At 30.9% G+C, this 13,148-nt stretch overlaps 1 protein-coding gene across 1 annotated transcript in view; it reads right to left on the bottom strand.

Annotated features, from left to right (window-relative positions):
* Window positions 1-13,148, bottom strand: part of LOC108751659 (sorting nexin-8-like) — a 23,755-nt gene that overhangs the window by 10,033 nt on the left and 574 nt on the right. Inside the window, exon 2 of the mRNA XM_018491952.1 lies at window positions 9,832-9,959. Within this exon, the coding sequence (XP_018347454.1) occupies window positions 9,832-9,959 (128 nt within the window). The remainder of the gene's footprint in view (window positions 1-9,831; window positions 9,960-13,148) is intronic.

Here is a 13,148-nt window from a genome sequence, read left to right on the forward strand (position 1 = left end):
ATTAACAACTATTTAGATTAGGAAATTTGTCAGTTAACACAGGGCATTACTATGAGAATTACATAAAAATTTAACAGTAATGCTCCATAAAATTCCCTCAGCGGTTTATTCCTCGTTCATATAATATCGACCGAATCTTTTTGTATAATCAGTGTGTTGCATAATTCGTGTAATACAAGTCCGAAAAACGTTAAAGAATTTGTTTATTGAATTTTCGATTAATGCCTTTGATACATACGAAAGAACGGGATCGCTCAAATAATTGCTTCATGCTAGAATGTTAAAATTTTTTGCAGCGTTATCATCATGCTTGAGTTTTCTTCATAATTATTTTGATAATCACACAAAATTATATTTAGACTTATATTTACATACCTAAATTTTTAGATACTTCAGCAAAATTATTCTTTCTGGCTAGTTTTTAGATATTCCTTCTATTTTTTTAATACTATTATATTATGAAACGTTCCTGTTCTATAATTATAAATCTGAAAACTCGTTATGTTGATTCATCCAAATAAATTATATTCGACGCTCAAGCTAGTTACTAGAATATGAAAACTTTTTGCAGTCTTTGTTATCAACAACACTTAAGCAACTCTTACATAACTATTTTTTAACGATCCAATAAAATTATTTTCAGAACCATACCTAATTAAATTTTTAGGTACTTGAGCAAAAAACTCATTCTCTTTGCGATGTACAATATTACGTATGTTCATTTTGAAAAATAACTTCTGCATTCTTCGCAGTGGTTATTTTTAGAAAGGAGAGACGAGGGTGCTCTCGAGGACGTGGGAGTGTGGTAACATTCGTGTCAATAGTTCGATGCAATCGCGAGTACAGCGGCAGATATCTGTGTGTAAGGACACACGTGAAGGTATGCGGCGTCTGTGTAATGAGAGCTCGTGTCGTGTGCGCTCGCTGTCACGCAACATCTCTACGCGAGATAATTATGCGCAGCCACTGAATCAACCAGGCCGCAACTCGTCATCATCTCCCATTTGCGTATCCGAGACGTGTAATCTGAAAAGACGATGCTCAAACATCCCATCGCGAGTTGTAACACTACGGTGACACGATTGAAACCGTACACATGTCCGACACGCGTGTCTCGTTTAAACGTTTATTCTCGCAAAAGTGTCTAAGGGACACTTCTTTGCGAGGGAGACAATTATCGTACGTTTGACTGACGAAATGAAAAATTGTTTAGCGATCGATCGCAACTTATTCTGAGGATTATAAGTATATGGCTACGTTCAGCAAAAAAAAAGGAACTTTTGCGACTGTTGTAAAATTCTTTCGTAGGTAATTGGTCTTCCCTTCAATTCCTCGTTAAATGTAAATATATAAATCAATTGTATTAAAAAATGTTGCAAAAATTGTAAAGCTGATTTTTCTGCTGAACGTAATCATTGATAACCGCGAGAAGTGCGAGAGATGTTTTAAGAATATTTTTGCTGAGTATCAACTAAAAATCAACAGTCGAAAAATCAATTAAAAAAGCCAAAGCAAATATATAAAATGAGGTTCGAAAGAATCTATCAGTGAAAAATGTAAAAAAGCCCATCAGAGCCTACATCAGCTGTTCGGATGCACAAAAAATTCTTTATTTTCGTGTGAATGTAACAAAACGAATAAAATACGTTTCACGAAAATAAAAATAAAAGAGGGTAAGTTTTTATATTATTTTTGTACAAGGTAATATTTCTGATAATCATTCGATTATTCATAGTTAATTTGGCATTTGGATAAAGAAGAACGAACTAAATTGTCGAGAATCATCAACTTGGAATTTGCGTTATTTATAAAATTTCGATTTATATTTTATATTGATAAGGACCCGATTTCAAGGGTTGAAACGTATAATATCCGAACAGCTGATGTAGGCTCTGATAGGCATTTTTACATTTTTCACTAAAGCCAAAGCAGCCAAAATATTTTGATCGTGAATACACGCTGATATCAATTGCGAAAAACAATAAATTATCTAGTTTATAGTGACTTGTACAGTACAATGATAAATATATATTTTTTGTTGCAGTTATTAGATAAATAATTTATTAATTTTTTAACAAGTAGATCCAAATGAACTTTTGCACGAATATTTATTACAGTTTTATTAGCAGATATACATAAAAAAAATTTGATTTAATTTGTAATGCTACTTCTTCACCAAATTTGCGAATAAATACTACAAAATGCGATTTTATTCACATAAAAATTAAGACAAACAAAAAATTAAATAACTTTTAAACCAATAAGGAAAGTGTACTCAAATATTTTATACAGATACTCTAATTTATAGAACAATCTATGAAATTTTTATATGTATATTTGTGATAATGCTTTGAAATGGGTATATAAAACCTTAACCGCGTATTGTAGAGAAACGGAAGACATTCGTTTTGGCGGTTTTCAATATAAAAGTACCATACATTGCGTGCCAATGCGGAAGACGGCAATCAAACGATTTCACCTACCTAGCAGGAAGACGACTCGCATTAAAACGTGTCGGCTGCTGTTGTACGCCGCGCTTATTTTCAACGTACATCAACGTTGGGAATGGATATTAAAGTATGCGTGCGGAAGTATCAAGCGTACGTTAATTTATCGCACTTAATTGAGAGGTAGCTTAAAATTATACATCTTCGGAGTAAATTATCTCGGCAAAAGCTTAGAACGGGATATGCTCGTATTTTTAGTTTCCTCCTTTCTATATAAAAATATGATAGATTTCACATAATTATAGAAATTTTTAACACATATATTGCATTATTCAGATATTTTCTGAATAATTTTCATCAAAATTGCGGAATAATTCTGTCTATCTTTTGCAGTGCAAATACATAATAATGTATGTTATTCAAAAATATTTATCCTAACTCAAGCAGAACAACAAGTCACGATAATATCAAAATGACATTAAAATGAATTGGAAATGATTGAAAAATGACTTTTAATGATCATTCTGGAGTCATTTTGACATCATTTTGATATCATAATGACTTGTTGTTCTGCTTGGGAAGATTTTGTTTACAGTGACTTTTAATGTCTAGTGATAAAATAATATAATCCATGAAATAGCAGGTTCACATTGCATTAAAAATTACAGAATAATACAATATTACATCTATTTTATAAGCATAAATTATGAAAAAAAAAAGTTTTACAAATTTTATGACGGTAATGGTCTCAAACTATTATTGTAAAACGTAGTTGACATATATTTGTCTCTTTTAATTTTAATTAACTTAATAATAGCGTTAATTTTCATGTTTTAGTAGGTTAGCATTTATTTCTTTTTTTTATATTTATGATTTTAATAATAAATTATTGCTACAAGAAATTGCATTACAAATCTTGAGACACCCTGTAGTTGAAAGAATTATTATTCTGCTCGCGACAACGGAACACTTCGACGCGGCCCTGCGTAATGCTATTTTGATTGTGTTGTTAGCACAATGAACGAGAGACAGGCTCGATGAGTGACGTCGCGATGCAATGTGACATTTCTGGGTGTCGCAGAGCCATACTGATTTTTTTCATGAAACCTTTGCGAAACATGTTCTTAATTAGCGTTATAAAATTTTTTGAAGCTATCATATATGCTTAAAATATTGGACGTAGATTAATATTTTAGCAGAACATTTATACCTCTTGAAACTTTAATTTGATGAAATTTTACGCAGCAATTTTATATTCAAAAATGTAAATATAAACTCCGGGGAAATATAAATGAATGATATTATAATATAATTATATTTCTTTTACACAATTTCAAGCGAATTACTTTAGTTTACGTTTACGACTTACATTCTCAAAATTATTTAATACTAACGATGAAAAAAATGTTGCTTAAATATTTTGCCTGATAAGGGCTGATTCATTTGCTCTATAGAGAAAAAATGAATTGAGATGAAGAGAAATAAATAAAATTGAGACTATAGTCCCAAATTCATCAGAATTAATTCAGTCTGTCTTTTTCAATGCAAATACATATAATAATGTATATTATTCTGTTAGTCTATTCTTATTTATAGCGGTTTTTAATATCCACATCGAAAGAATAATTTTACTAAAATATCTAAAAATTTAGGTAAATACAGATCTGAAAATAATTTTGTCAAACTATCAAAATAATAACGTAGAAATTTTAAACATAATAAACAATGTGATGCTGTAAAAAATTTTGACATCGTAGCAACCAGTTATTTGGGCGCCTCACATAATTATTTTTATGATCCAAACATTGTTATTTTCAGATTTGTATCTTGTTAAGTTTTTAGATACTTTAACAACATAAAAACTATTTTTTCTGTATATAGCAATAAAATAATCCACGTAATAATAGGATCGCATTACGTTAAGAATCAAAGAATAATAAAATATATATTTTACATCTATACTTTATAAATTATATAAAACATTTACATTTTTTAAAATATTATATAATATAATGATATTATCTATTTTAAACATAGATTATATAAACAATTTCTTCAAAAAGATCTTATTATTAACGTTTTATGCAATAAAAATTATACATCCGAATTTTTGTTTCGCGTCGGTATTTTTTCGAGGACTACATAATATCATTTACATGGAAAGTTTCCAAGACCAAGGAATTTTCCATAAAATTTGCGCGCATATAGTCTAAATGTGCAATGCAACGATCAAATAAAAGATGAGTAGGCTATTCGTGAACATGCTGGAACGCGTGTCTGTGACATTGTTGCAGAGCATCAGACTACACACAACGGTACGATTGACCCTGCCACGTAATCTTACACCATTAGGGGCGTCCATGCGCGTTATCATCGACGGGCGTGTTGTTGAAGGTGATAAGGCTCCGTCGATACGGGGCTTGGAATATTTAAATCGGACCTTTTAGGAACTTTTCACGCTGCGAGCTGCATAATTGGCAGTTCGATAACGACTTTCACGATTAAACGGAGACGGAAACAGGATGAACGCGAACTGCAACGATGAGATAACGATGCAGATGTACCGGCGCAACCGGTTAGCATCATCGGGATGGAATTACATAACGTGAGAATTGGAAAAATAACTCTGAAAAATATTTCCGTCACGTATCGTCGCGCGTGAATATTAATCTTTACGGGACGGCAAGTTATTACAGTGGTACTAAAACAGTGTCACATTTTGAGGCGAAGAATACAATTGTACACGCAAAAAAAGATTTTGCTGCATTATCCAAAAATTTAGTAGCTAGATACAGATCTGAAAATAATTTTGCTTCAATCATTGAAATAATTATGTAGAACGCAGATTGCTAGATATATCAAAATTTTTTGCAACATTGTTCATCATATTTGAGCTATCTACATAATTATTTTGATAGTTTAATAAATATCTAGCTAAATTTTTAGATACCTTACACTGAAAAAAATTTCTGATTGAAAATGAACGAATCAGAATTTTCTGGTTAAATTTATTAGAATTCTAGTTGAGATACTCGGAATTCTGGTTAATGCAATATTTTTGGTAAAATCTATCAGAATTCTCATTTTTATCAGAATTATTTCGATCGGAATTCTAGCTATCTCAACTAGAATTCTAGCAGATTTAACTAGAAAATTCTGATTTGTCCATTTTCTATCAAAATTACTATTTAATCCAACCAGACTATTTTTCTCAGTGTAGTATCTAGAAATCTGTTCTTTTCGTATATTATATCAAAGACATTTAATCGGCGATTGATACATATACATGTAATTATGTAAAATACTCAAACTTGATGAGCAATGCTGCAAAAATTTTGATATTCTAGCAACCAGCTGCGCCATATGTAGTATTTTTATTTTGTTTAACAAAACTTATTTTCAAATGTGTGTGTATATATATATAAATATCTAGTTAAATTTTTAAACACTTTAGCACAAAATCGTTTTTATACCGTGTAATAAATATTACAAGGGAAGAAAATACAAATATCTATACTTTCGGATCAAAGACATTACTAAACGAGGTGACTCACTGAAATGAAATCGCAAGTATAAAGTTGTGTGAAACGATATGAATATGAGTAATAAATAATAAAAAAGAAATACTCATATTAGGAAAAATATCAATTGAGTTCTCGGAATTTCTTCCGAGTGTTAAGAGATACATCTGATTTCAGATTTAATGGCATTTGTGCGCTCGCGTACAGTAGATAAAATACCAGTAACACCAGTAATGCTTAGAAATAGCAACTGGCTCATCATTATCTTCGTTAAATGACACGCACAGTTGGAGATTTCCTTTGGAATGCGCCGTGAGGAACGACCAAAACGTTATGCATGGCATAAATAAAGCGATTCCTGGCGTTCAATATTTGATATTACACAATATCAAATATTGTGCAATAATATTGATCATCTGGAAGCCATATCGAGCCTCCAAGTTGTTTGTTTTGAATTGTTTAAGGAGGGGCATCAACAATATTGTACTATATGTACAATAATATTGTCAAGCAAAGTAATTATGATAATATTGAGCGTTTAGGAGCCGCTTAACAGCACAAGAAGAGCTTCGTCGTAGATCCAGCAAATTATTCTGTCAATCGCGCAATGAGGTCCACTTGTTCCTAGACACATCAGTTTTCTTCGCGATGAGGTAATCACGGAAAGATGTGAGAAGGAAAACGTTTGGCGGTTTTAATGAGATTACAGAAGGCCGGATTGTGTAGATCGACTCAAATTATCCTTTCCAATCCGTTTTCACTCGAATAAAAGCAACAGTCGTTCGAGCGAATTTCTTCACTCCCGACGTCATTTTCAAAGTTGACGTACCATCGCGTTTCCTAATACGTACATAATTGTACCACAAATGACGTTTTCCTACTTTACAATTATCTTATCCTTGTCTGCTCGTTTTGCATTATCATGCTCGTGGAAACTCTGACGCATATGTTTAGTCAAAGTGGCTGATTATTATCTTCAAGTGGAAAGTCGAATGAAGATAATCGGATGAAATTTTCTTGTTCGTCGTGCGTGATAATTTTAAGAACGATAAAAAGTTGTTAGAGAAAATCTTTGTCATGCAAGAGCGAGCAATAATTGCATCTAATCGTTATTTATGTACCAAAGCGTTGATTATTTTGATAATTTTGATATGTTGAAATAAAAATATATTCGTCTCAACTTAATCAATTGATTATTTTGATATTTATGTTAAGAAATTAAAATATGTCCGTCTCAAATTAATCAATTAAAACTGTTTGTTTATTTCATATGGCAGCCGAAATCGATTATTTTAATAATTCTAGTGCGTTAAGGAGCGTTGCCCGTCTCACATTAATCAATTAAGATTGTTTATTCAATACGGTTATAAAAACTGACGGTCAAAGGACGATTATTTTGATAACGATGTATATTAATACTCATTATTCGCAGATGAGATCGATAATCACATTGTCTATCGACGTATTGTTAAACAAAATCGGAAAATCAGTACATATATTCTGATCAATATATAGTAGAATGACAATACAATAGAATGATAAGAATAACAAAGTGTTCGTTGCCAATTGAAGTCTATTTAAATAGACTTCAATAGTAATAGCTCCAATCAATAGAGGCAACGGCAATAAAAAAAGCCTATTAATAACACTGAGAACAATAAGGTTTCTGTTTCTCAACATCTGAATGATAATTCTTATGCATTTTTAGCTGCTGAAAAAGAATATAAGGTTAATAAAATTTCATCATCTACAGATTTTGAGAACAATGACGTCGAAACAGCTGAAAACAATGATAAAAATGATAATTGAAAATCAACTTTTAACTTTAAAATGCATTTTGCTTCGTTTTGATACGATTTTCCGAGATATAGCAATTCGAAAATAGTTCTTTTCCTATGTAATACGTATAAAGGATATTTTATTCAATTTTAATACTGCATTATATGAAAGTAAGTTCTTTTGTACCTACATAATATAAATTTTTTCAAGGTTTTGTATTTTTCGCCTGTTACAATATTAAAAATTTATAACACATTCAAAGCAAACTGTCTAAAAATTGAAAGGTGATGACACTAAAAAAATTTACTAAATTTTAATAAATATTTGTTTAATAGTATTAACAAAACATTTACTTACAATAAATAAATATTTAGTCAATAAAAAAATGATATCTAAGTCAAATTAATAGTTCTTGTACCAAATAAATATATGTTTACATTTTGATTTACATTTAATTAATACTAATTAAACAAGTATTAAAATTTAAGATTTTTTGAAAAGTATATTCTTTTTCATTGCGAAAACCCTACAAAAAACACTCATTATTTATTAAGAAACAAAAAACTGATCAAAATTTATTTCTTAGTATAATCAAGCTTGAAAACGTGTTAAGGAATTAAAACAATACCCATTAAATTAATCAATGAAGACTATTCGTTTACTCAATATAGCAGTCGAAATCGTTATTTACATCGTCCGAGTATCGAAAAAAATATATAGATATAAAGAATAGGTTTCTCTCACTATGATATGTTTTTTGATATTTAAAATATAAATCTCGGTATATACGAATGTTTTGTGCACGCGGTTGCGAGTAGAATAGAGAATAAACACAATACAAGTAAATTTCTCTTGGGAAAGGTCGCACGTTAGAAACTGAAACCCGCGAGAGTACGCTCGCTGCGTTTAAACTCGCTATCGAATTTACTCCATGGCGTAATGTATTTCTTTGTAAACGCCCGACGGAATGCTTTCTTCCTCTTTTCTTCACTTATTTCTCGAAGGATTTACGAGATAAGAAGATAAATGACATCTTTATCGTAACCGGTGAAGAATCTAACTTTAGACGAGAAATCAAGTTACAGTTAACTCCATAATACATATAAAAAGCAAAGAAAATTGATGCAGTTATAAACTAAGTGTATACTTCGCTTATATTAAAATTAACAAGTTTGTTGAGTTAACAAGAAGGGGAGTTGATTAATTTAGCGTTTGACACGCCCATTGTTTACAAACCGTAATTTAAATTACATTGCTACATAGAAAAAAAATGTATTAACAGCAGTCTAATTGAAAATACTCTTAACTCAATAACAATATATTAATGAAACAAATAATATTTTATTAGAATTAAGAGCATGACATATTTATTTCATTAGTATTATTATAGAATTAATAAGATTATTTTTAACTAATATTACTATTATATCATTTTCTTTCATGTAAGTGTAATTCAAGTGTTATTCTTATATCATCGTATTTGTATTGCATTCTAACGTGCTTTCGACTAACAGCAATCGGAAATGCCAAAGAACTTTGCTAGAAAGCTATCGATACGCAAAATTTATGTATCGATAAAGCAATAATATCACTCAATATCGGTAGCGTTTTAGCTCTTTTTCTAAAAAGATAAATACTTAAAATAAATTGGATTTTTAAAATGTATAGGATAAATAAATAAATAAAGTGTCTTAGTCCCTTCAGACCTGATTCTATTAGAACCATGTTAAAAAATTGTTTTTAAATTCATGCGTACTTTAATAATTAATTCATATATTAAACAATTAACTTTCTTCAAAATTTTAACTACTTTTCAATATATACTTGATTATGCACATCAGATCTCAGATGACAGAATTAAATAATTTCAATGAATATCTTCAAATTCGGTGTACATTACAATGTACACAAAGTCTGAAGAAATTAATACCGCAAATATCTGCACACAACTAAGTGCGTAAGGAAAATCTCAATGATCTACGCTAGATCTTTATTAATTAAACAATATTTTTTCGGTGTGAATTTATAATATACACATCCAGTTGTACAAATAAATAAATCAACGAGACACAGAAGAGCCGTACCTGATTAACGATGGAGCCGCTTAGTTGCGATTTGACGAGTAGAGACCTAAACACTTCGAGCTTCACGTTTCCGCTGGTGGGCGAGCAAACCTTCTCGTAGACTTCTCTGTAGAACGCCGGTATAGAGCCTGGGATTTACGAGAGAAACGTGAGAGAGAGAGAGAGAGAGAGAGAGAGAGAGAGAGAAAGAGAGAGAGAGAGAGGTCTCTCCGATGAAGTCCTACCGTCGCTCACTCGCTCGCTCGCTCGACGGCTGCTATAACGAGACCTTCGAGAGCGGCGTTCCTAGCGCGACGTCCGCTCGCTCTACCTGCGACCGCTCTCGTCGGTCGCGCGTGACGAAATGTACGCGAAATACGTGCATGCGTTCGTACCGGATCGGTCGTCTCGTGAATGAGCGTGCTTTTGTTAAAGGGAACGTAAATGACTTTCTCTTTGCGTTTCTTTATGAGAAACCGCACCTTACGGAAATCTACCGCGTTGATTTTCCTGAGGAAAATCCTTCTCCTCAACCCAACGTCGTTCTCTATTTAAGCGCGGGCACGTTAAAAACCAGCGCAACGATGCCTGAATAATTTCCTTGCACATACATATGTATAGCATTTAACTTCATAAAAATTTTAGAATTTCATTCAACTTTGCGCCATTGCTGATTATCAAATCTTTTTCTTTTATAAAAATAATAAGGTATATCATTGAAATAAAGTAAATAATAAATAAATGTTGTAGTTTAACTTGGCGCCTGTTGTCGATATCAAATCTTTTATACACATATCATTAAAGTTAATAAAGTAAATAAAAAGATAATAAAAAGATAGTCTCAATCTTTCACTTTTTAATTTTGGTAGAATTTAATTAATTATTTTGATAAAGATACAAATGATACGTGTCATTATTAGAATATACAATCACGTGCGAGATTCGCACGGAACTTTGGAAGCGAATCGATACCTTCGTATATAATTAGATATATATAATTAAAATTACATTATAATTACACGGAAAGAATGATTTTAATTAAGTGTTTAAAAATTTATTGTTAGACAGATACAGATTTGAAAATCATCTTGTTAGATTATTAACATGATTATATGTAGAAATAATAATAATAATAATAATATATAGGAACTCTCAAGCGTAATGAGCTACAGAAAGTTTTGACATTCTAGTGATCAATTTTTCTAGATAGCACAGAGGTGAATAGGAATTCATAGAGAATTAATTTTAAAGAATACATACAGAATTAATAAAAATAAATATCTGTAGAATTCTTGCAGAAACCATAATTTCGTCTTGAACTATTCCTCAAAAATTCATTATAATGAATACTTCGCACAACACGATGTATGTAATTTCTTGAGGAATTCTTATATTGTGTTCTTCTAAGAAAATTCCTAAAAAATTACAATTCAGGAAAGGAGAAAACTTGAAGAACGCTTCACGAATTCACTGTACTATCTGGATTAAGCGTCCCCTATCAAATTATTTTTATGATTTCAATATTATTTTCAAATCTGTATTTATAACTAAAATTTTAAATACTTTGTTTTTAAATACTTTAGCAAAATCATTCTTTTCATATAGATTATGACAAAATTATTTGATCTTCGAGATCAAACGAGCGAACAAATTCAACTACAGTTCATAAACTTGAAGTACAGTAAAAAGTCATTTAATGAAAAAAAAATGCATATGTTGAAGCAAGTTGATGTTATTAGGCGACATTAGACATAATCTTGATAAAAAAATGGCAGCATACTGGCTGGATATATATTATTATATTATATAGGGAAAAATTATACAATTTCGTACATAATTAAATTCTGATAAAATAAAATTTGAATTTAATTATCGAGATTCGAGTTTAGTAAACCTCTCATTGAGGATGGTATTGAAGGGTTATATCAAACAGAAAAAATTAAACTCGAACTTTAAAAATTGAATTCAAATTTTATTTCATTCGGAATTGTGCCACGTTTGAAGTTGTATCCTGTTTATATATGTTTTTTTTTTAGCAAAATTTCATCACACAAGAAAGAATAACGTCTAATGACATTCCAAGGTGAAATCAGAGAGTGATTATGAAACATCACGCGTCATTATTGCCATGTTAACACAGTCATGCTAAAAGTACGTCTTAACTTCCCTTCAACGCCAGCACGTTTCGATACGTCCGATGGCATTTCGCTCGTGCGATTTAATTCGATTCGTGTTCGAAAAGAACGCGCGCATTCTTTTCACTAAAATCCAAGCTCGATAAATTTTCTCTATGTAAAGTTTATTAACGTAATTTATGTAACAAAAATATATATTTAAAATTTACGTAGAAATATTATTACCCAATAAACTAACAGTAACATAACATGTTACATAATAATGTTATAATTTTTATTATAATTTCCTATTAACAACAACGTTACTGTAAATACAACGTGTGTGTCCATATTTCATTGACATTGTTGAGTACATGGAAAGAACGGTTTTGCTGAAGTATATAAAAATTTAGCTAGATATATATATATAGCTTTGAAAATAATTCTGTTAGATTATTAAAATAATTATATAGGACACTTAAACTGGTTCCTAGTATGTCAAAACTGTTTTATACTTTTTTTACTACGCAATGTAACTGTTACGTATATACAACGTGTATCACATTTTATTTATATTATTAAGCATATAGAAAGAACGGTTTTGCTATAGTATCTAAAAATTTAAATTAGATACACATCTGAAAATAATTCTGTTGGCTCATTAATTATGTAGGATTCAAACTAGTTTCTAGAATGTCGACATTTTTTATAACATTACTCATTATGCTTGAGATTCCTACGTGATAGGCCGACAAAATTATTATTTTTAGATCTGTATCCACAGCTACATCTTTGAATATTTTAGCAAAATCATTTCCGTATAGGAAATTATAATATTGATATTACTGTTAGTTTACCGGATAAATACCGGTATCTAGTCTCGGCTGTATTTGGATTTTCTTACTAATTTGAATAAAGTTTATTAACTGTATAAATTAAATAATAAACCAAACGCGTGTCGTGATAATCATTATCGGGTCGCGCATCACATCGCGGATGTCAAGGCGCTTTAAAGATCAGCTGATTACCGCATCCCGGACACGCGCGTCTTAAGATTGCAAAAAAAAAAAGAGAAGAGAAGAAAAGAAAAAGAAGATGAAGCTGCAGCTTCCGGTCGCATCCAAGGCTTGTTCTCGGCGAACGGAAGGCAAACGCGAGAGACGTCCGCCCAATGTGTCCCGTATACTCATTGCGCTCGCATTGATAAGGAGATCGGGACATCCG

Source organism: Trachymyrmex septentrionalis, unplaced genomic scaffold (genome assembly GCF_001594115.1).
Source record: "Trachymyrmex septentrionalis isolate Tsep2-gDNA-1 unplaced genomic scaffold, Tsep1.0 scaffold51, whole genome shotgun sequence".
Classification (NCBI taxonomy): Eukaryota; Metazoa; Arthropoda; class Insecta; order Hymenoptera; family Formicidae; genus Trachymyrmex; species Trachymyrmex septentrionalis.